The 23,763-nt window shown below is 37.5% G+C and overlaps 3 protein-coding genes across 4 annotated transcripts in view; 2 read left to right on the plus strand and 1 right to left on the minus strand.

The window, feature by feature from the left end:
• The window catches only part of eloal (elongin A, like), a 40,410-nt gene extending 20,246 nt beyond the window's left edge, over nucleotides 1-20,164 (minus strand). For both annotated transcript variants that reach the window (XM_073919982.1, XM_073919981.1), the window contains exon 1: nucleotides 20,111-20,164. In XM_073919982.1, the coding sequence (XP_073776083.1) occupies nucleotides 20,111-20,125 (15 nt within the window). In that variant the 5' untranslated portion in view covers nucleotides 20,126-20,164. The remainder of the gene's footprint in view (nucleotides 1-20,110) is intronic.
• klhl31 (kelch-like family member 31) lies at nucleotides 1,989-12,825 on the plus strand. The gene is given in 3 exon segments (NM_001003727.3): nucleotides 1,989-2,059; nucleotides 5,595-6,797; nucleotides 9,904-12,825. Coding segments are annotated over 2 exon segments (1,908 nt in total). The 5' UTR covers nucleotides 1,989-2,059; nucleotides 5,595-5,622; the 3' UTR covers nucleotides 10,637-12,825.
• Nucleotides 20,165-20,204: 40 nt separating the features above from the next.
• Nucleotides 20,205-23,763, plus strand: part of gclc (glutamate-cysteine ligase, catalytic subunit) — a 34,282-nt gene continuing 30,723 nt past the window's right edge. The window contains 1 exon segment of the mRNA NM_199277.2: nucleotides 20,205-20,652. Within this exon segment, the coding sequence (NP_954971.2) occupies nucleotides 20,503-20,652 (150 nt within the window). The 5' untranslated portion in view covers nucleotides 20,205-20,502.

The following is a 23,763-nucleotide window of genomic DNA, read 5'->3' on the forward strand; positions in this document are numbered from 1 at the left end:
GCCTCACAGGATCCATACACACAGTTAAAACCCCTCGTGAAGGCGTCAACGGCTTACAGGTTCAAGCAACCACGCTTCATGGTCAGATTGTACTCATATCTTCGATTAAATCTTCAGCACACTGAAGTGACAAAACTAGCGACTGTACGTTTGTTGTTGCGTGTCTGCGCATGCGCCAATGTTGCTGTGTAGCAGCATAAAACATTATATATATATATATATATATATATATATTTTTTTTAAATCATTACTAAAGTTTATTAAGTCGCAGAATGCGAAATAGGCTAGTTAAATTTTGCCAGCTGAACATTTAATTTTTATTATTTATTTTAAACTAGCGAATTCTTCTTGGAAATTGTACATTATATTGCGTAATTTAATGTCACCCATCTAGGACCACAGAGTTTTTTTGGTTTGTTAAAATAGGAGAATATTTGGCGATTATACAACTATTTGAAAATGTGAGGGTGAAAAAAATACAATAAACATTAAATATTATTGATATTAAAAATAAAATAGGCCTATTTTTATTATTATGATTATTTAGTTTATAGGGGTGCAGAATGCGAAATGGGCCAGGCTAGTTAGCTAAATGTAGCCAGCTGAACATTAGCTTATAAATATATTAGCCTATTTATTTTTGTTTGTTTAAATACTGAGGGAATTTTATAAATAAAGGAATGCAAACAGACCAGGCATTTTTAAGGTTCATCAGGCACAAAATTTATCCTGTATATTGACATTGTCTCGTGACGCGAGAATGTGAGGGTGAAAAAATACAATACAAATTCAATATTATAATAATATTGATAATAAAAATATAATAGGCCTATTTTTATTCTTATTATTAATGATAATTCAGTTTTATGGGGTTGCAGAATGCGAAATGGGCTAGCTAGGCTAATTAGCTAAATGTAGCCAGCTGAACTTATAAATATATTAGTCTTTTTATTTTTTGTTTGTTTAAATAATGAGGACATTTTATAACCAAAGTAAATGCAAACAGACCAAGTTATTTGAAGTTCATCAGGCTACTTGTCAAAAAGTATGCTGTATGTTGTCTCATGAGAATGAGACAACACGAGAATGTGAGGGTGAAAAAAAAAGGCTAAGCTAATTAGCTAAATGTAGTCAGCTGAACACTAGCTTATAAATATATTTTCCTATTTATTTTTTGTTTGTTTAAATAATGAATAAATTTTAAATCATTAAATATTAAATCCTTATTATAATAATATTAATTTTCTTTTCGGCTCAGTCCCTTTATTAATCTAGGGTCCCCACAGCGGAATGAACCGTCAACTTATCCAGCATATGTTTTACGCAGCGTATGCCTTTCCAGCTGCAACCCATCACTGGTAAATATCAATACACGCACACACACACTACGGACAATTTTGTTAGCATATCCAATTTACCTCCACATGTCTTTAGACTTGTGGGGAAAACGGAGCACCCGTAGGAAACCCACGCCAACGTGGGGAAACCATGCAAACTCCACACAGAAATGTCAACAGACCCAACTGAGGCTCGAGCACCGACCTTCTTGCTGGGAGGCAATCGTGCTACCCAGTTTAATGGGGTTGCAGAATGTGAAATGGGCTAGGCTAATTGTAGCTAAATGTAGACAGCTTTATAAATATATTTTATTATATTATTTTAATATAATAAAATAATAATTTATTATTTTATTTTATGTTTGTTTGTTTGTTTAAGTAATGAGTAAGATTTAAACTGAAGTAACAGACCATATATTTTTAGGTTCATCATTAATTCTGCTAGATATTGTCATTGTCTTGTGACGCGAGAATCTAACCAAGTATGTGCAGCAAGTAGCCAAATATAGTTTCGAATTTGTGCGTTAAACTATTTTATTTAATTTAAACTCCTTCTAAAAGCATGCTAGGCTACTTTATGAGCGTCCCGCTGAAATGCACCGGAGAGAAGGAGGAGTTAAAGTTCAGTCTAACCGGAGCCCTGAGTAGCTCCTCTCTCTCCTGCACTCTCTCTCCGAGGTGCAAGTCTGTCTTTCTCCTGCACCCACTTCATCTCCACATCGGTAAGGCTATTATATCCTCTTTAAAATACGTATTCTGTTGTTATTTTGCAGCACTTTCAACACAGAATTATCTAATCAAACCCATTTTGGCTTAATACATTTCTTGAACTTTGATAGCACTGCTTGAGTTGCTAGTCCTAAATTAAAGGCCTTTTATTGGCATCAGTGGTACCATGAAAAACTTTGAACATTTATAAGACATTTTCCTTCTAAAAGAGGTTGTTTTGTTGGTTATTTAGATTATTATATATTTAAATTGTTTGATTATTGCATATTTTTACCATTAGAAACAATCGCTGTGTTCTTTGAGTAACCTAAACTGCAATTACAGCATAAAAATCACCTGAATAAACTTTATATTCATATTTTTAAGGCTCTTGAGGTCAGAATTTTCACTTGGATATTAAAAATCTGAAAGTAGAACTTAATAAATAATGTAAATAAATAAAATAGCTGCTGGTGGTAATTAAAGGTTTTGTCCTGAATGCTTGGGAATATGCATTCACAAATAAATATGTACAGTGTGAACAGCATGTAGACCCTAGTTAAATGATTTTATTTTCAAATATATAAATGAATACCACACAAAGAAAGTATGTTTTAGTACTGAAAGGACAAATGTGGTTAAATGACTTGCAGTCTATAAAAGGAACCTGAGAGCAATGGTACTCTGCCTTTCTATTCTCGGCCGTAGTTGTGATAACTTGTGACAGATGCAAAGAGAGGAATGCTGAGGTGATAGCAACCCTTAAGAGTTAATTTTAGTATTTAAGGAGCATTAGGCAAGAGCTTTACACGTCCTGATGACTTTAGGTTTACCATTATTCATTCGTTTTTTAGTCTTATAAATTAGTTTTGTTAGGGTAACCCCAATAGTTAAGCATCATCAGCACACGTGGTTTTGAAATAGGAGACGTCTATTCACACTACAGGCTTTAGAGGAGTACTTCAGGCAAACAATCTGTTGTAGTGTTGCTTGAAATGGTTGTATAATTTAATTTAATAGTATTTTGGTTTAATTTATTGATAAGAAACAGCATTGGAAAGTGTCTTAGGAGGATCTCTTCCTCAATATTGAATGCATATTGTTGCATAAATCGTTGAACTAACACTAAATCTTGCTTTTAAATATTTGGGAGATGTGCATTTATATAGTTTGACCAATCAAAGCCTGAATAATACAATATAGTGTGCTTTCACACTAGCACTATTAGTCTTTTAAACTAGTTTTGTTAGGGTAACCCCAATAGTTAAGCATCATCAGCACACATGGTTTTGAAATAGGAGACCTCTATTACTACACTACAGGCTTTAGAGGAGTACTTCAGGCTGACAATCTGTTGTTGTGTTGCTTGAAATGGTTGTTAAATTTAATTAAATAGTATTTTTGTTTAGCTTATTAACGAGGAACAGCATTGTAAAGTGTCTTAGGAGGATCTCTTGCTTAATATTGAATGGATATTGTTGCATAAATTTGTCGAATGAACATTAAATCTAGAGGAATTGAATAGGTTAAATTGGTCGTAGTGTATGTGTGAGTTTGTGTGTGAATGAATATCTATAGGTGTTTCCCAGTACAGGGTTGCAGCTGGAAGGGCATCCGCTGTGTAAAACATTTGCTAGACAAGTTGTTGGTTCATTCCGCTGCGGTGACCTCTGATAACTTAAAAGACTAAGCCGAAGGAAAATTAATGTATAAATAGAACAGCCGACACTGAAAATACATTGATAGTTAAAATGTCTTTTTCAAAAATAAACTCTTGGGGTATTACTACAAGTCAAATAGTCTTAAAAACAAAATTATGCTTGATGCAATTGTTGTGTTAACCCATTTCTGTGTCAAATATGGACAAACCCAATGTCTGGGTTAAAAAAAAAGTGTTATTTAAATTGAATAGAAACCAAAATGTCCATAATTGTCCCAACACTGGGTTAATTATTGTGGCAAGTTAATTATACTTTGCATTATCATGTATAAAATGTTCTGTTTATCTAAGTGTACATTTTGACCTTTATTTTGGTGATGACCAAAATATGTTCAAGGGGACCTATTATGCCCCTTTTTACAAGACGTAAAATCAGTCTCTGATTTCTCTAGAGAGGTGTGTGTGTGAAGTTTCAGCTCAAAATACCACACAAATAATGTTTTGTAACTCTCTGAATCTGCCTACTTCTGATTTTGGTGACTGTCGCTTTAAATTCAAATGAGATTGTGCTCTTTTCAAAAGAGGGGGCGGAGCTACAGATGCCTCTGCATCAGCATAGTGGCAGATACAAAAACAAGGGCTGTTTCTCAATATGTGTTCTTCAGCGGTCTTGCGTCCACGTGTAACGTCATCATCAGCTGCCAAAGTTCAGTTCCAATACTCAAGACCGCAAGAACAGAGGATGCACGAAACCTCCCGGATGTGATCTTGATATCGAGAACGCACTGATGCAGACTTGAGCACCGAACTTGCTCTGGACGTCCCAGAAGTCCTTGCGACTTGAGATGGGAAGAGCAGCATTTTATCTAGATTTTTTATTAAAGTTCAGAGATTTTAATTATTTACGTCAGGAGTTTCTCTAAATGACACGGTGAAAGTAAACATTAACAGGAATATCTCAATAAAGGAATAAACACATTAAGGGTGTTTGTTTGCTGAAATCCGTATTAAAGTCTGTTTTATTTATATTGTGCAGAGTATATTGATAATAGCAAGGCAGTGGCGCAGTAGGTTCGAATCTCGGCTCAGTTGGCGTTTCTGTGTGGAGTTTGCATGTTCTCCCTGCCTTCGCGTGGGTTTCCCCCACAGTCCAAAGACATGCAGTACAGGTGAATTGGGTAGGCTCAATTGTCCGTAGTGTATGAGTGTGTGTGTGTGTGAATGTGTTTGTGGATGTTTCCCAGAGATGGGTTGCGGCTGGAAGGGCATCCACTGCGTAAAAACTTGCTGGATAAGTTAGCCGTTCATTCCGCTGTGGCGACCCTGGATTAATAAAGGGACTAAGCCGACAAGAAAATGAATGAATGAATGAATATTGATAATGTTTTTATGCAAAGTATATATTTTGAAAAGGGGGGAAACAATAAATCGTTGTATGAATGCTGTAATGTTTAAATAATTTACCATTTAAAATGCGTAAAGGTCACGTGACCATCAGGAAGAACGCAGCATCTCATTTCTCAAAGGACGCGTTCTCTGCCCTCGCGGTCTCCTGAGTTCGTCCTGAGGACACCTGGCAAGACCGCTCTCCACAAGAATGCAAGTTCGTTCTCTGCGTTCTTGGAATTGAGAAACAGCCAAGACTAATGTCCTTTGCTAATGAGGGAGACATAGTCACCAGTGGGCGGGGCTTTCCCTCTCTGATGACACGTACAAAGAGAGAACGTCAATTAAAGTATTTCTTCAGACTGTTTTTATTAGGTGTGATTATAAATGTATAAATTGTTACCATTAGAGGTTATAGTCACACACTACCACACAACTTCTTATAAAAGTGATTTTCCATAAAAGTTCCCATTTAATTCCGATGTTCTCATTCTTCCCTTTAGGTCTTGGCTGTGACCCATCACTACAGTCATGGCACCCAAAAAGAACAAGGCGGCTAAGAAGAGCAAAGCCGATATCAACGAGATGACGATCATGGTCGAGGACAGCCCCTCCAACAAAATCAACGGGCTCAACACGCTCCTGGAGGGCGGAAACGGCTTTAGTTGCATCTCCACCGAAGTCACCGACCCCGTCTATGCACCAAACCTCCTGGAGGGTCTGGGCCACATGAGGCAGGACAGCTTCCTCTGTGACCTCACGGTAGCAACCAAATCCAAGTCCTTCGACGTTCACAAAGTAGTGATGGCATCCTGCAGCGAGTACATCCAAAACATGCTCCGGAAGGATCCGTCTCTAAAGAAGATTGAGCTCAGTGATTTATCCCCAGTTGGTTTGGCTACAGTCATCACTTATGCCTATTCTGGAAAACTGACCCTGTCTCTATACACCATCGGCAGCACTATATCTGCAGCCTTGCTCCTCCAGATCCACACTTTGGTGAAAATGTGTAGTGATTTCTTAATGCGTGAGACTAGCGTGGAGAATTGCATGTATGTGGTCAACATTGCCGACACGTACAATCTAAAAGAGACGAAGGAAGCTGCTCAGAAGTTCATGCGGGAGAACTTCATTGAGTTCTCCGAGATGGAGCAGTTCCTCAAACTCACCTACGAGCAAATTAACGAGTTCCTCACAGACGACTCACTTCAGTTGCCTTCAGAGCTCACGGCTTTCCAGATCGCAGTCAAGTGGTTGGATTTTGATGAAAAGAGGTTGAAGTACGCTCCTGATCTGCTGTCCAACATCCGTTTTGGCACCATCACCCCCCAGGATCTTGTTAGTCACGTGCAGAACGTTCCCAGGATGATGCAGGATGCCGAGTGCCACCGTTTGCTGGTCGACGCCATGAATTACCACCTGCTGCCGTTCCAGCAGAACATCCTTCAATCCCGGAGGACCAAAGTTCGTGGAGGTCTCCGAGTTCTGCTTACTGTTGGCGGACGGCCTGCGCTGACCGAAAAGTCTCTCAGCAAGGACATTCTCTACAGGGACGAGGATAATGTCTGGAACAAGCTGACGGAGATGCCTGCTAAGAGCTTCAATCAGTGTGTGGCCGTTTTGGACGGTTTCCTTTACGTGGCTGGAGGAGAAGACCAGAATGATGCAAGAAACCAGGCAAAGCATGCAGTCAGCAATTTCAGCAGGTAAGATTATGCATCGTTTTGGTTATGAAACTGTTTATTGTCGGCTAGGCATGAAATATTGCATTGAATTAGTGTCCAAGTTCAACATCCAGAATTGGGCTCAGATGCAAAACAAAATTCCCACCAAGCAATGTTGTGTTTTATAGGTATATAATAGACAGTGGTGCTCAACCCTGCTCCTGGAGATCAAACTTCCTGCAAAGTTCCGCTCCAACCCTGATCAAACACACCTGAACCAATTAATTAGGACCTGAACAGCACTTGATAATTACAGGCAGGTGTGTTTGATATGGGTTACAACTGAAATCTGCAGGAAGGTCGATCTCCAGGAACAGGGTTGGTCACACCTGATCTAAGATGTCTAACAATAATCTAAATATAGGGTAGTCATCAAATGGATACTCATATCTCTGGCCCACACAATCAGATTTTGCTTGGCCCACATACCGCAGTGAATTATGGTACATGACTGGACCAAGTCTGGCATTCAGTCAAGGGCCAAACAAGGATCTAGGCCAAGTCTCAGCCAAGGTAAGAACCCATAACTGAGCCTGTACTGGGCCAGATATGTTGGTGTCTCACGACTGCTATGAAGTTGATAAACCCATGAATCATTGCGCTTTTGGCTTGCTATGGGTGTGCTTTTTCTCAAAGTGACCTGATTGGTCGATTAATTGTTCTTTATTTAAAATAATATAAATGTATTTTAAATGTGGGTCAGGATAGGCCAAGCTTACATGCCCTCGATATCAATTATTAACATCTGGGTCAAATACTACATTTTACTTTTGGCCCAAGTATTGTGTGCCGCCTTAAAGATGGTGCCACCTCTGCCAAACACAGGCCATGTTTGGCCCACATGTTGTATGCCAGTGCCGGATGAATGCCTGCTGTGCCAGATTTATGCCAAATCTGGGCCAGAGTTCTTTGCTGCCTGGGTAGTAATAAATGACTACACATAGGAAGTCTAATCTAATCCAGGGATGCCCAAACTCAGTCCTGTAGGGCTGATGAGTTTAGCTAAAAAACCCAACTAGACACACGTGAACCAGCTAATCAAGCTCTTAAGCTGTGGTCACACTAGAGTTTGAGCATGCAAAATTCTGTCGTACGGCTCTGTGAAAAGGGGCGGATTAAACAAGATGATTAGACATTTAAAAAAGAGAAAGGTCCAGAAAGGTCATGTTTTGATCAATGATTGGTCTCACGCAGTCAAGTTATGCTATTTCTCAGGTCAGAGTTCACCAGGCTTGAACTTTCTGACGCAGCGATCTGCCAAACTTGCCGGATTACCTTGCATTTCTAGTCTGACGCATTCACGCGGGTATGAATGAAAATCTATGGGGAGAAAAGTCCAGTGTGGCCGCAGCTTTAATAGGAATACTAGAAACTTCCAGACAGGTGTGTTGGGGCAAGTTTGAGCTAAACTCTACACCGGCCCACCTGGATTGAGTTTGGGCACGCCAGGTCTAATCTGTCCATTTCAGGGGTTCCCACTCCTGTTCCTGGTGTTCTACCTTCCTGCAGAGCTCAGCTGCAAACTTGATCAAACACACCTGTCTTTAATTACCAAGTTCTCTTTCAGATCCTTCTTAAGCCGCGGTCACACTGGGCTTTTCCTCCCATAGAGGAGTCCGTTCATACGTACGCGAATGCGGCAGACCGGAAACGCAGTATCATGCATTAGGTTTCGCACGTTGCTGCGGTGCAAAGTTCAAGCTTGGTGAACTCTGACCTGCGAAATCGCATCACTTGACTGCGTCAGAACAATCGAGGATCAAAACATGACATCTCTGGACAGAAATTTAAAACACGGAGCAATCGCTCGCTTTTAAAAATGTGTAATAAACTTTTATTTTATATTTTATTTTATAATAAACGTTTAATTTATTCATTGCTTAATGTGACCCATTCATTGCTTAATGAGACCCTTTTCACAGCGCTGCAAGACAGAATATCGTATGCTCAAACTCTAATGTGACCGCAGCTTTAGTTGGTTTAGTTGTGTTTGATCAGGGTTAGAGCTGAACTCTGCCGTAAGGTAGATCTCCAGGAACAGGCCTGCAACCCCTGGTCTATTTGATGACTTTTCTAGTTTTGGATTATTGTCTACAGCCCAGATTTTGCTTAGTTTTAGCCAAGACGTCTACATTTAGATATCTCTATTAAACAGAAAATTTCTTGGTGGGTACATTAAAAATGTATGTTCACGCAATAAACTTGAACTCTGCAAGTTTATACTTCAGCAGACCAGCATGCAGACATTAGGGGTGCAACAATGTGGTGCATGACACAAAAAAACTTCTTGAAACTTCTGGCTTTGTGTACTTCAAATTTTATTGAAACTATATTTATTCTCAAACCTTAAAATATTCACCTTTTGTTGATACCAGAATAAAACTTTACTAGGCATTATAATCCCTGTTGAAAAAACAGCATATCCTGGTCTGTACTGAAGCATGGCTGCTGGTTTAAGATGTTCCTTAGCTGGTCATTTGCAGATTTAAGTTAGTTCTAAGCAGCTACTAGCTCCTATTTATAACCAGCTTAAACAAACTCAATCAGGAGCTATGCTCCATACCTAACATCATACCTTAACATTATTTAATGGTGTTTTAATGGCAAGAATCATTGCATTTTGTACCTTTACAAAAGTGTGTTACCTGCAGACTGTGCTCTAGATTAGTGTTTAACAGTAAACGGCACTCTAGGCTAGTTTTAACAGTAAATGGTGCTCTAGGCTAGTGTTTAATCATACAGTCAAATGCTTACGAGGAAGAACTTGTGTGTTCGGTTGAGCCATGTGAGTTGGCTTTTATGGCACAAGATTAATGTAAACATACTTATAAACCTTTCCTAAGTTTATTAATGATTATTTTAGGTCAAAGTGGTATTTGTAAAGAAGTAGAGTACGGTTGTCTGTAAAGCATAAAGCGCCTTCTGTTGTTAAAAACCAAACTCAGAATCGATTTAAGAGAGAATAGTGATGCATTTTGAAAATATGAAACACAGAATTCATTTCTCAAATTATTTTTTAGCCACAGGTCTAAATATTTGTACATTGACATGTTTATATTAAAGTGAGGCATCGCATTTCTCTCATCAGATACGACCCCCGATTCAACACGTGGATCCACCTAGCCAACATGATTCAGAAGCGTACTCATTTCAGCCTCAACACCTTCAATGGTCTGCTCTTCGCCGTCGGGGGCCGTAATTCTGATGGCTGCCAGGCGTCTGTCGAGTGCTACGTCCCATCCTCAAACCAGTGGCAAATGAAAGCCCCAATGGAAGTCCCTAGATGCTGCCATGCCAGCTCAGTTATCGATGGCAAGATCTTGGTTAGCGGTGGTTACATAAACAACGCCTACTCTCGAGCCGTCTGTTCCTACGACCCATCCACTGATAGCTGGCAGGATAAAAACAGCCTGAGCAGCCCGAGAGGATGGCACTGTTCGGTGACCGTCGGAGATCGTGCTTACGTGCTCGGCGGCAGTCAACTGGGCGGACGTGGAGAGAGAGTAGACGTCTTGCCTGTTGAATGCTATAACCCTCACTCTGGCCAGTGGAGCTACGTTGCCCCCTTGCTGACGGGAGTGAGCACTGCAGGCGCTGCCACCTTGAATAACAAGATCTACCTCTTGGGCGGCTGGAATGAGATTGAGAAGAAGTACAAGAAATGCATTCAGGTTTATAATCCTGATCTTAACGAATGGACTGAAGATGACGAATTGCCAGAGGCTACGGTTGGTATCTCGTGTTGTGTCGTCACCATCCCCACACGCAAAACACGAGAGTCGAGGGCCAGCTCGGTGTCATCCGCACCAGTTAGTATATAAGCAGAGAGAGAGAGAGTGGTGGGTAAATGTATTTGAGTTGCTAAAGGTCAATTTATACTTCTGCGTCAAGTAGGTGCAGTGTTCTGACAATCTGTGCTACCTCCTCAGAATGTGCCATGGGGAGCTCAATCTATCATGTTTCATAAAAAAAATCAGAGGTAGCTCATCTTGTCAGCTTCAAATGTCTGTCAGAATGAACAACCACCTTAAATAAGGGTGTAGGAACAGGGAAAGCTCATCTTGTCAGCTTCATCTGTCTATCGCAATGAACTACTACTTTCAGTAAGGGTGTAGGAACAGAGGTAGCGCATCTTGTCAGCTTCAAATGTCTATCCGAATGAACTATCACCTTAAATAAGGGTGTGGAAAGAGGGGTAGTGCATTTTGAAAACTACTAATGTCTATCTTAAATAACTACCACCTTTAATAAGGGTGTAGGAATAGGGGTAGGGCATCTTGTCAACTTAAATGTCTATCGGAATGAACTACCACCCTAAAAAATGGTGGAGGAACAGGTGTAGCGCATCTTGTCAGCTTTAAAGGTCTATCTGAAGGAACAACCACTTTAAATAAGGGGTAGGAACAGGGGTAGTGCATCTTGTCAGCTTCAAATGTCTATCTCAATGAACTAACACCTTAAACAAGGGTGTAGGAACAAGGGTTGTGCATCTTGTCAGCTTCAAATGTCTAACGGAATGAACTACCACCTTAAATAAGGGTGTAGGAACAGGGGTAGTGCATCTTGTCAACCTCAAATGTCTATTCGAAGGAACTTCCACCTAAAATAGGGAGTGTAGGATCAGGGGTTACGCATATTGTCAACTTCAAATGTCTGTCAGAATGAACTACCACCTTAAATAAATGTGTATGAACAGGGCAGCACATCTTGTCAACTTCAAATGTCCATCGGAATGAACTACCACCTTAAATAAGGGTGTAGGAACAGGGGTAGTGCATCTTGTCAACCTCAAATGTCTATTCGAAGGAACTTCCACCTAAAATAGGGAGTGTAGGATCAGGGGTTACGCATATTGTCAACTTCAAATGTCTGTCAGAATGAAATACCACCTTAAATAAGGGTTTGGGAACAGGGGTAGCTCATCTTGTCAGCTTCAAATGTCTATTTCAGTGAACTACCACCTTAAACAAGGGTTTAGGAACAGGGGTTGCGCTTCTTGTCACCTTTAAATGTCTATCGGAACGATCTATCACCTCAAATAAGGGTGTAGGAACAGGGGTAGTGCATCTTGTCAACCTCAAATGTCTATCCGAAGGAACTACCACCTAAAATAGGGAGTGTAGGATCAGGTGTCACGCATATTGTCAGCTTTAATGAACAGGGGTAGTGCATCTTTTCAGCTTCAAATGTCTATCTCAATGAACTACCACCTTAAACGAGGGTGTGGGAACAGGGGTAGCGCATCTTGTCAGCTTCAAGGTCTAACTGAATGACCTACCACCTTAAATAAGGGTGTGGGAACAGGGGTAGCTCATCTTGTCGGCTTCAAATGTCTATTGGAATGAACTACCATCTTAAATAAGAGTGTAGGAACAAGGGTAGTTCATTCAGTTACATTTTTGAAGCTGACAAGATGGACTACCCCTGTTTCCCTTATTTAAGATGGTAGTTCATTAAATAAGGGTTTAGGAACAGGGGTAGTGCATCCTGTCAACTTCAAAGGTCTAACTAAATAAACTACCATTTTAAATAACGGTGTGGGAACAAGGGTAGCATCAAAGGTCTAGCTGAATGAACTACCACTCTAATAAACAATGAACAAATATCAAATAGTGCATCCTATACACATTTTAAAGGATTCTACATCCTTATTTAGGGTTGTAATTCATTCAGATAGACATTTAAAACTGACAAGATGTGCTACCCCTGATTTTTTTGATGAAACATGACTACCAGTAGCACATTCTGAGGAGGTAGCACAGATCCGGCAAAGCTTCATCACACACTTTGGTCGTGCACACTTCACCATACCAAATAAATGCAACTACATATTTCCGTGATGTGGAATGCAAGGTCTGTGATTGGTCAGATTTGGTAGAGATGACAAAATGTGGGCGGGGCCGACAGTTGTGAGAGAGAGGCAAGTGTTTAACAAGTGTCAAGTCCTATGGAGGAGCACTGTATGGATACGTTTGTTTTGTTTACTCTGTGATTAAAGTTATTAAACGTTCCTGTGGTTTCCCGCCTCTTTCTTCTTTCAATGAGTGGGAGTTTGAGCTACTTATACAGTAGCACTGCACACATTTTTGGCGTAAACCCAAAACACAAAGAAGTTAGACAGTGTTGAACAGAAACTCTACTGCCGACTAGTGTCCACTAGGTGTTATTGCAGAGCAGAACAGACAGAATGCTCACTCACTTACTATCCTTTGACTTAATCCCTGATTTTGTAGTGGTTGCCACAGAGGAATGAACCACCAATTACTCTTGCATAAGTTTTATGTGGTGGAAACAGACAGGATGCAAAAGTATAAATATTCATGACGTACGATACAATGATCACTTGACGCAGAAGTATAAATCAGGCTTTAATATAACAGAGGACACATTTTGATTGTAATATTTGTTAAAAGTTTACTTTTCACACAGATGCTATATTAAAATAATTGTATAAAGTCGTGGCAATCTTGGGTTTTTAAATGCCACAATTGTATACAAATTACCAATTTTTTAGAGTAAGGCACTATTTGAAAAAAAATTAAATAGATAAAGAATATTAAAAATAAGGACTGATGTATTGTAAAGATGGTTCATAGGTTGTGGGAAGATAGAAAGTGAGAGATTTGTCTTGGAGGTAGATTTATAAGCTTATAACGTTAAAGAAAACGCATACAAAAAACTCACATCTGTAGATGATAACAGTCATCAATTTTACTGGGATTATTATTTTTGTTTTTATTACATATATATATATATATATATATATATATATATATATATATATATATATATATATATATATATATTTATATATATATTTTATTATATATATATATATATATATATATATATATATATATATATATATATATATATATATATATATATATATATATATTATTATTTTTGTAAATGCCAAGCAGGCACACAACATCATAAAATGTTAATATTAGGTTAGATTTAGGTCGTGATGTCGGGTAACTAAAGTTCAATGTCTAGCCAGCATCAATGGATGTTATTTTGATGTCCAATAACGACGTCAAAAGACGTTGATATTTGGTTGATTCTAGGTTGTGTTGTAAAGTGATCAAACGTGGAGCCAACATATTAAACCAACATCAAATTGATGTCAAATACTGACTTTTATCAGTCAGGTATGGTGTTGGAATATCAAGCCAGTTCCATGCGTGTTCATTAATAAGAAAAGGTCAGGAGAGGGTTTTCTTCAATGCCAAAAGTATTAGTAATTTATTAGATACAAATGAATAATTCGGTGACAGAGCTCTGGGTTACGTTACCTCAATGCAATACAAGAATTACATTCAAGAGGTTCGTAACTAACATACATTTCCCTGACTCCAGCATATATACACAACTGATATTAACAGCTGGAGTTTTGGTCACGTCATTCTGCAGTGAGTGTTGCACCCAGACATACTTCCTCTTTCTGCAACCCTTCTCTGGATACCAGAACTGAACAATTACGTGCATCTGCAATATATTTCACAACTTCTGTAGCAAGGGCCCCCGCACTATATTCATTATTCTGCTATTTCCCTCTTGTCAGCAGTTCCTTCTTAAAAGTATGCAACATAGTAAAAAATAAGAAGTATGCCTGGTCAATATATGGCATCATACAAAAGAAAAAGATTGATTAATCTGTTGTCAGTCTAAACATTTTTCTAATAAAAAAATTAAAGACACAAAAGTAATAAAAATAAACTCCCTTTTCTTCACAATGGCAACCATCTGATAGACGTCATATTAGTAACATCCACACAACGCCAAGCTGTAACATCATTAGACGTTGATATTTAGTTGTTTTTAGGTTGTGTTGGAAAGTGACCAAAATCCAACATCTGTCAGAAATTGGACACTGATGTTGGGTTCTGATGTCTAACTGGTTTTCATTTTCACTTCCAAAATGCAACGCCCCATGAGATTGCGGTACAACATCAATCTGACGACATGTTGACGTCATTTGCCTGCTGGGTGGGGCCAATTCTCCAGTTAGTCCCTTAATGTGCCAACTGAGGTGATTGCAAACTGTTCTATGATTAATAAACAACAACATAACATATTAAGATAACCACAGATGCTTATATTACGTTATCTCTGATGCTGCCATTTTTTTAAATTTTTTTTTTGCACTGTACATGCGAGCTGTTCATAATTATGTAAAACCCACACAGTGAAGAGTGATTGCCAGGATTTTCATTTCACCTGCACATTTACCTTGCGGGAGTGGGTGTTCATACAACCGGGTAGTTTATTTAATACTTGCTGATGGCTCTTGGAAAATCAAGTCAATTATAAGCAGGGCTCTTGGCAGGAGAAATAACCAAGAACACTGATGTTAAAGTAACTGTTAATGATAACCCAGAGGGCATTGGATAACTGCCCATGTAAAATGTTAGCTGTTCATAACCCAGTTTACACTGTAAAACACAAAGGCAGACGCTGTGAAAGGTAATGATGGGTACAGTGGTGGGAGGTTTTGTAAACTGAGGGAATATATCATGTTTTGGCCTGAACTGTCTGGAGGAAAAGCACAAATATCTGCTGAGCTTCGCGATGGTTCATGATTTTTAATGTTCTGGTTGGAAAACATTGTATGATATGAAATAAATGTGACATTGGAGAGACGACTACTAATTGCTTTAATAAGATATTGCTTATTTAAGGTACATCAATGTTTGCATTTACAATATATACATGATGTTGCTGTCAAATAATAAAGATCTGCTAATTTATTTAAATTGTTGATGTTAAAATGTTGTCTTGTTATTTTCTATCTATCTATCTATCTATCTATCTATCTATCTATCTATCTATCTATCTATCTATCTATCTATCTATCTATCTATCTATCTTATAATAACTAATTTATTTTGTCTTTGCCATGATGACAGTACATCATATTTAAAGTTAACTAGGTTAATTAGGCAAGCCATTTGACAACAGTGGTTTGTTCTGTAGCCAAGCGGAGAAAAACACCTTAAGGGGACTAATAATAATGACCGTAGCAGTTAATATTTTATATTTATTTATTCATTTTTCTTTTCGGCTCAGTCCCTTTATTAATCAGAGGACGCCACAGCGGAATGAACCGCCAACTTTTCCAGCATCTGTTTCACGCGGCAGATGCCCTTCCAGCTGCAACCCATCACTCTGAAACACCTATACACACATTTACACACACACACACACACTACACTATGGCCAATTAGTTTATTTAATTCCATTATAGCGCATGTGTTTGGACTGTAGGAGAAACCGGAGCACCCAGAGGAAACCCACACCAACACGTGGAGAACATGCAAACTCCAAACAAAAATGCCAACTGACCCAGCCTGGGCTTGAACCAGTGACCTTCTTGCTGTGAGGCGACAGTGCTAACCACTAGGCCACCATGCTGCACTCTATTTACTATTTGTTTAGTAAAATACTTCAGACCATACAAGTATAACTGATGCAATATACAGTTGAAGTCAGAATTATTAGCCCCCCTGAATTATTCGCCCCCCTGTTTATTTTTTTCCCCAATTTCTGTTTAACGGAGAACACATTTCTAATCATAATAGTTTTAATAACTCATTTCTAATAACTGATTTATTTTATCTTTGCCATGATGACAGTAAATAATATTAGACTAGATATTCTTCAAGACACTAGTATTCAGCTTAAAGTGTCATTTCAAGGCTTAACTAGGTTAATTAGGTTAACTAGGCAGGTTAGGGTAATTAGGCAAGTTATTTTATAATAATGGTTTGTTCTGTAGACTATCTGGAAAAAATTTAGCTTAAAGGGGCTAATAATATTGTCCTTTAAATGGTTTTAAAAAAAATAAAAACTGCTTTTATTCTAGCCGAAATAAAACAAATGAGACTTTCTCCAAAGAAAAATATTATCAGACATACTGTGAAAATGTCATTGCTCTGTTAAACATAATTTGGGAAATATTTAAAAAAGAAAATAAAAATCAAAAGGGGGCGAATAATTCTGACTTCAACTGTACATCAAATCATGTCAAAAAATTAAACCAGAGGGATTAGTTAAAAGTACCCCAATTCCAAGGGAAAGGGTGGGCTGTTGTGTAAAGCAATACAAGAGCTTTAACTTTAGACCTTAAAGTTCACAAAGTAAACATGCTAATGATGGGCGTTGGAGCTTGTGCTAGCAAACAGATGGCATGACAATGCAGAATTGTATTTATAACAATGACAACGGCATGTACAGCAAATGACTTCTGACCTTCTAATACTTAATCCGTTTGACATTTCCCAGTAGTGTTTTTCTTATTATTTATATCTAAGGATAATTTTATATGTACAGCTTAGTGTGTACATATAAAACTATGTGTAAGCTATTTAACTTTACTTAAACTGGTTCTTAAAATTATAAAAGTTATTCGTAACAAGTTATTTTATGGTTGTAAATACATTAGAAATCTTTCTGTAGGTGTTTAACGTCATTAAAAAACTTAAAGTGAATATTTTGTCATCGTGTACTCATCCTTTACTTGCTCCAAACCTTAATTATCAGTTTCTTTATTCTGTTAAATTTAATCATTACAGGTTTTGGCACAGGCGACACAGTGGCGCAGTAGGTAATGCTGTCACCTCACAGCAAGAAGGTCGCTGGTTCGAGCCTCGGCTCAGTTGGCGTTTTTCTGTGTGGAGTTTGCATGTTCTCCCCGCATTTGCATGGCTTTCCTCTGGGTGCTCCGGTTTCCCCCACAGTCCAAAGACATGCGGTACAGGTGAATTGGGTAGGCTAAATTGTCCGTAGTGTATGTGTGTGTGAATGGGAGTGTATGGGTGTTTCCCAGTACTGGGTTGCAGCTGGAAGGGCAGCCACTGTGTTAAATATATGCTTGAATATTTGGCGGTTCATTCCACCGTGATGACCCCTGACAAATTAGAGACTAAGCCGAAGGAAAATTAATGATTTGAAAGCACTTGTTGAAAATACCCCAGCATATGTTAGCGCCTTCCCAACTCATTTTAACCCAATGAATTGGGTTATTTTGATTACATGTAATTTTTTTTTCCATTTCCACTATTGATACTATTACTAGTACAACTATTAATTTTATAATTATGACTGTATCAATAAATAACATGCAGTATTCAAAATGGATGGTGAAACGGATATAAAAACACGACACGGAGAGGTAATTTGATTAAAAAAATGACAACAATATTATTGCGCTAGAGCTTAAATAAACTTTATAACACAAAAACAACACTGTTCACGCATATTAATACCGCAGTTGTGTGTCAGTTAAATCAGTTGACTGTGAAATTCAGATTTTTAACCCAACTGGTTGAGTTATTATTAGAATAAATAATCAAATAAAGGTTAAAAATAACCAAACAAAGCACCAAATATTTAACTCAACTGGTAAAGTTGTTAATAAATAACCTAATAAAGGTTAAAAATAACCTAACAAAAAGCCAAGTATTTTAAACTCAACCATTGGGTTAAATAAATAACGTTTTTTAGTGTAGTGATAAACTTTTTTTGGGTGAATTATCCCTTTAAAATAATCTTTGGTAAAAACATAATTTTACGGCTGTAAAAATTAATTTTATAATGCTCTGTAAAAAATCTGTAAAAACATACAAATGATTACACTCTAATAAACGTTGAGTGATTTATTTTATACCAAATGGTTGAGTTAAACATATTTGGTGCTTTGTTGGGTTATTTTTAACCTTTATTAGGTTATTTAATAATAACTCAACCAGTTGGGTTAAATATTTGAAGCTTTGTTGGGTTATTTTTAACCTTTATTTGGTGATTTTTTTTATCTCAACCAGTTCTCATTTAGCAATGAGATGGAAAAGATACAAGACCTATATGACTTACAAAAAAATTAATTAAACACATTATTATTATTACATTGTGTTAGAAAAAAAGACTGGATCCCACATTTAGTCAAATTTTGCAGAGTCTCTAAATTTCTAAATCTAAATCTTCCCCAAATGTAAAGTGGAGGTAAGTCCAAGAAGTCTGTCAGAAAAGAGAGGCCTAACAACTTATATATATTAAAAAAATCTACACTAAATTTGTAGTTTTCTGAACTAAAACACACAAAAAAAGTAAGCATTGCAAGTTTTTTAATTTTATTTACAGTAGATTAATTAATTAATACTGATTTAACAGACACACAACAGCTGTATTAATATGCGCAAGTAATGTTGTTTTGTTTATTTAAGCTCTAACGTAATATTATTATTTTTTATTAAATTACCTCTCGTGTCGTGTTTTTTTCTATTAGTTTCACCAAGACTCTTAATTATTCATCATATTACAAACGCGTGCTTCATAGTCGATAAAACGCTTTTTCTACCGTGTTCATCTCTACAGTTTTTTTTTTGGGAGAAAATAGAAAATAAAACACATATTTGGGATATTCGGCTGTCATTCTCGCCTTTAGGACTCAGCGGAGACATTCATTATTTTACACAGGCATTCGAAAATAATAGTACTTCAATATTAATACCAGAATGGAAAAAATAACATTTAATCAAAATAACCCAATGCATAGGGTTTAATTATAATATCCAATGCATTATGTTAAAATAACCCATAGTTGGGAAGGTGCTATAATAACCTATAGTTGGGTTATATGTTGGGGTATTTATAACCCAGCTATTTTAACAGAGTAGTGATTGTTCTGTTAACATAATCTTACTGTTATAAATATGAAAATAATCATTAGGGAATGTTCTTTGTGAAATATTTTCAGGTCGCATAATTAACACCTTAAATAACCCTATGGGAGTTTTTAGGGGACGCTCTGCGTATTTCACTTTAGTAATATAACCTTTAGGGAACACTAAGTTATTTTAGATATTGTCAAAACATTCTAGAAACATTTTTTGAACGTTGTTCTATGGTTGTAAAAACAACGAAAACCGGGAACCGGGAAACAAATACTAGGTAACGGCTTTTGTTGACCTCGAGTTGCCACAACAGTAACCTTACCATGAACCTAGAATTTGTCTGGCTATTCAATGAACTCCATTGCCAGAATATCTAGCAATAAGAGCGATGAATGTGATATAATACTGTCCCAAAAACTATAATAAAACTAATGAAACTTTGCTAAAACATGTCGAAGAAGAGAAAAGGAACAGCTAATAAAACCAAGGCTGAGGACACAAACTCCCTCTTCTTCTTCTTTTTCTTCCTCTTCTTCTTCTTCTTCTTCTAATAGACTTTGCGTTGTCATGATTACACAGACACATTATTCGGCTTTATTATGTTTTATAACTTTGCATTACCTTGATCATCATCATCGGCGCTCAACAAAAGAGACTGCTGAGTCACGGCATGACGTCACGGTCACGTGTGCTCCCCGCAAGCAAAGTGTCCGTGCGCGAGGAAGAGCCAGACAGACCGAGCTCGCGCACTCTGCGATCAAATATCAGCCTCTCGCCACCGGAGACCCGCTTTATATTCCCCCACATAACGTGAAACCGGAGCCCGTCCTCGACCTGAGAGGATCCGTATTTAAACTCATCGGTATTTAAACCCACTCATATAAGGCCTAGCGTGAGCGCGCGCGCGAGCGAGTTTAACGTTACATTACGTCGGGTTTGTTGTTGCACGTGAAGTGTGCGTAAGTTGACGTAAAGAAGAGTACGCTTTTTTGGGGGACCGTAGGTTTAGTGCTATGGGCTTGCTGTCACAGGGGTCACCGCTCAACTGGGAAGAGACCAAGAAACATGCTGACCACGTTAGAAAACACGGCATCCTGCAGTTCCTCAACATCTACAATAAAGTCAAAGACCGGCAGAAGGATGTGCTCAAGTGGGGAGACGAGGTGAGGATCTGCTCTGTTTTCCTCTTCATAATGCATTATGTATTTACACTGTAGTTACATATGATGGGGAAACACGTGGTCTGATGTAATGGAGCAGATTTGGATGCTGCTTGTGAGCAGGTGCACCCTTCACTTTGTTAGGTTGCATTGTAGTAACACTTTGAAACACTTTACTGTCCTTATAATTGAGGTAAAGTTGATTTTATATTCGCACATTCGTTCAGTCACAACTTTTGACATGCTTCCTATATTTTATATCATGGTACTTTGTATATTCAGGCTAAAATCACATGCAAGTATAACATGAAAACAATATTAGCACTATTTATTTGACCAAACAATGTCGTACTTTGAAAGTCATTGGCTGCTAATATGATTTTGCTATTTAGAATATGCATAAACTACATTTCTGAATTTCCTATTATTAAGGAGAAAGTCTTAATGTATGAATATAAAACTAACTTTACCTCAATGTCAGTATATATATATATATATATATATATATATATATATATATATTTTTATATATATATATATATATATATATATATATATATATATCCTTATAATTTATTATGCAAAAATCACTTTTTAAGGGTTTTAAGTGCAGTTGTGTGGCAACAGCGTGTGATTATAGCCAGCCTTTAATGTTAAAAATAAATTAATTATTATTTTTTTAATCACACTTGATGAAAAAAGTCTGCAGGAACACTTTGATTTCACTTTGAAAGCCCCGCCCATTAGAGACAATCTTTACCTCATTAGCATAAACAGTCCTGAGTGAGAAGCAGTCGCCTGCCTGCCCTACTTGAAGTGTTAAGGCTGGTCGAGTCGAGTGATCACTGTGGCCCAAGGCACATGCCTTGCTCGTAGCCGTGCATTTATACTTCTGCGTTCTGTTTGTGTTGCTCTGCAATAACACTTACGAAATGCTAGCTGGCAGTAGGTTTCATGTTCGTCTGTGTTGAGTTTCTTTCCAGGTGTTTTATTTTTTCTGAATGCTACTTTAATGCTGAAACGCGCTCATTTAGAGGCGGGAACTGGCAGACATGCAATAACTTTAATAATAAAGTAAACACAAAACAAAAGTGTCCATGTGGAGCTCCTTCTTGGGACTAGACACTTGGGACTCATGGCTCTCAGCTCCGCCCACGCTCGTAACGGCTACCAAGCCGACCAATCACAGAGCGCTACGCATCGTCGCGATGTAGTTACAGTTTTTGAGAGGTGCGTGTCAGCGTCAAACAATACAGGGACTGTTGTTTAAATATGAACGAATGTGCGAATATAAAACCAACTGTACTTTAATCCTTTAGTTCAGGGGTTCCCAAACTTTTCAGCCCGCGACCCCCAAACTGACAATGCCAGTGACTCTCGACCTCCAATATCCTCTGAGGTGGTTATAAATACAGAAACCTTGCATGCAATGGCGCGCACACACCATAGACCAACGTCTATTCTTCGTTTAATTTTTGTAAAGTATGTGAGTGCTGTAAATGGGTTCAGAAAATTTAACCTGCTGTTATAAAATCAATCTGCTGCATCTGACGCTATTGCTGTCTTTAACATAATGTAATTACCCCAGAGGTCGCAATCCAATAGAACTAGTAACTATAAGCTACTATAGTAACTATATCGTATATAGTAACTATAAATGACTTTTTTTTTCTTTTCAGTAGGTTATGGATAAAATACGGTTATTTTTATGGTTTAATAAAAATAAATAGATTTTTGGAAATCACCAGGCGACCCCCCCCCCCCCCCTCCCCCCAATTGTTCTGCGACCCCTCAGGGGCTTCCTGAGCCCCACTTTGAGAACCACTGCTTTAGCTCACTTTGCATTATGTTGCAATGTGTTGTTATTGCAGTTGGGCATAAACAGACCATTCCTCTGGATGTTTGATCTCTAAAATAAAATGTATAAGCTCTAAATGAAATTGAAAATGCCTTGACGACATTTGGACAAATTTATGTACAATTTACCTAATAATTAAATTAACTACTGGCTTATTATCTGCATATTACTGTTGTAGTACTTATAAAGTATATTCTGTGTGATTCTATTCTTCATCCCTAATCCTACCCAATACCTAAACCCAAATTCTACCTTACTAACTATTAACAAGCAGCAAAATTTGTAGGTTAATGATCTATTAGTCTTTTTTCAATTGTGAAAAACTAGAGTAAGAAGGTATGAGAGGGTGTGTCTAAACTTTCCGTTTTGCATAGAATAGAGTGTGTGTGGTGCGGTCTAGGCATGTAAAGATCTGCCCTACACTGCAGTTTTAATTTCACATGTTTTGTGCAAAGAAGAAAAATGACAAAATCCTGTTTCCTGTGGTTAGTCAAGGTGTAACAACACATAAATAAAATGGTCGTTTTAGCTCAGCTACTAAACATAAACTCAACTGGCTTTATTATTATTATTATTATTATTATTATTATTATTATTATTATTATTATTATTGTTATTATTATTATTATTATTTTTAATTAAATAATTGTTTACTAAAATTGTAGTGTTGTAATAAATTATAATTCAATCTCAACTGTAATGTTTCTTACAATTTTGTGCCAATAATTATTGATACACAATATTTATAAACAATCCGTTTATTTAAAAAAATCAACTACTTCGTTTCAATTTACCAACATTACTTAAACAAAAAATCTGGTCTCTTATGTCCTATAATAAAATAAACGTGTTAAAAAGATTGTTAAACTTAATAAATACAATGTCACCATGTGTGTGCAGTGGTTAAGTATAAACGTTGAATAATCAAAGCAAACTTTAGTAGATCAACATCTGTTAGATGGTAATAACAACGATACACATTAAACCTTAAAGTTTGTAAGCAAAGCAAATTATGATTCTCAAATCTGAGCTTTCAAGCAAAGGACCCAATCATCAGTCAGACGTGTTGGTTAACTCTCTCTTGTTTTAATGCAAGTTGCTTGTTTCCATACTTGGCAGGGATGTTTTTTTTTTTTTTTTGCAAAGCTTACACACAACATTGTTTTGGTATAGTGTTGTCACGATACTGGAATTCATAGCTATCAGTACTGAAATTTTAAATACGTCCATATCCGGCTAACGTTTGAGCGCTGATT

Source organism: Danio rerio, chromosome 13 (assembly GCF_049306965.1).
Source record: "Danio rerio strain Tuebingen ecotype United States chromosome 13, GRCz12tu, whole genome shotgun sequence".
NCBI lineage: Eukaryota > Metazoa > Chordata > Actinopteri > Cypriniformes > Danionidae > Danio > Danio rerio.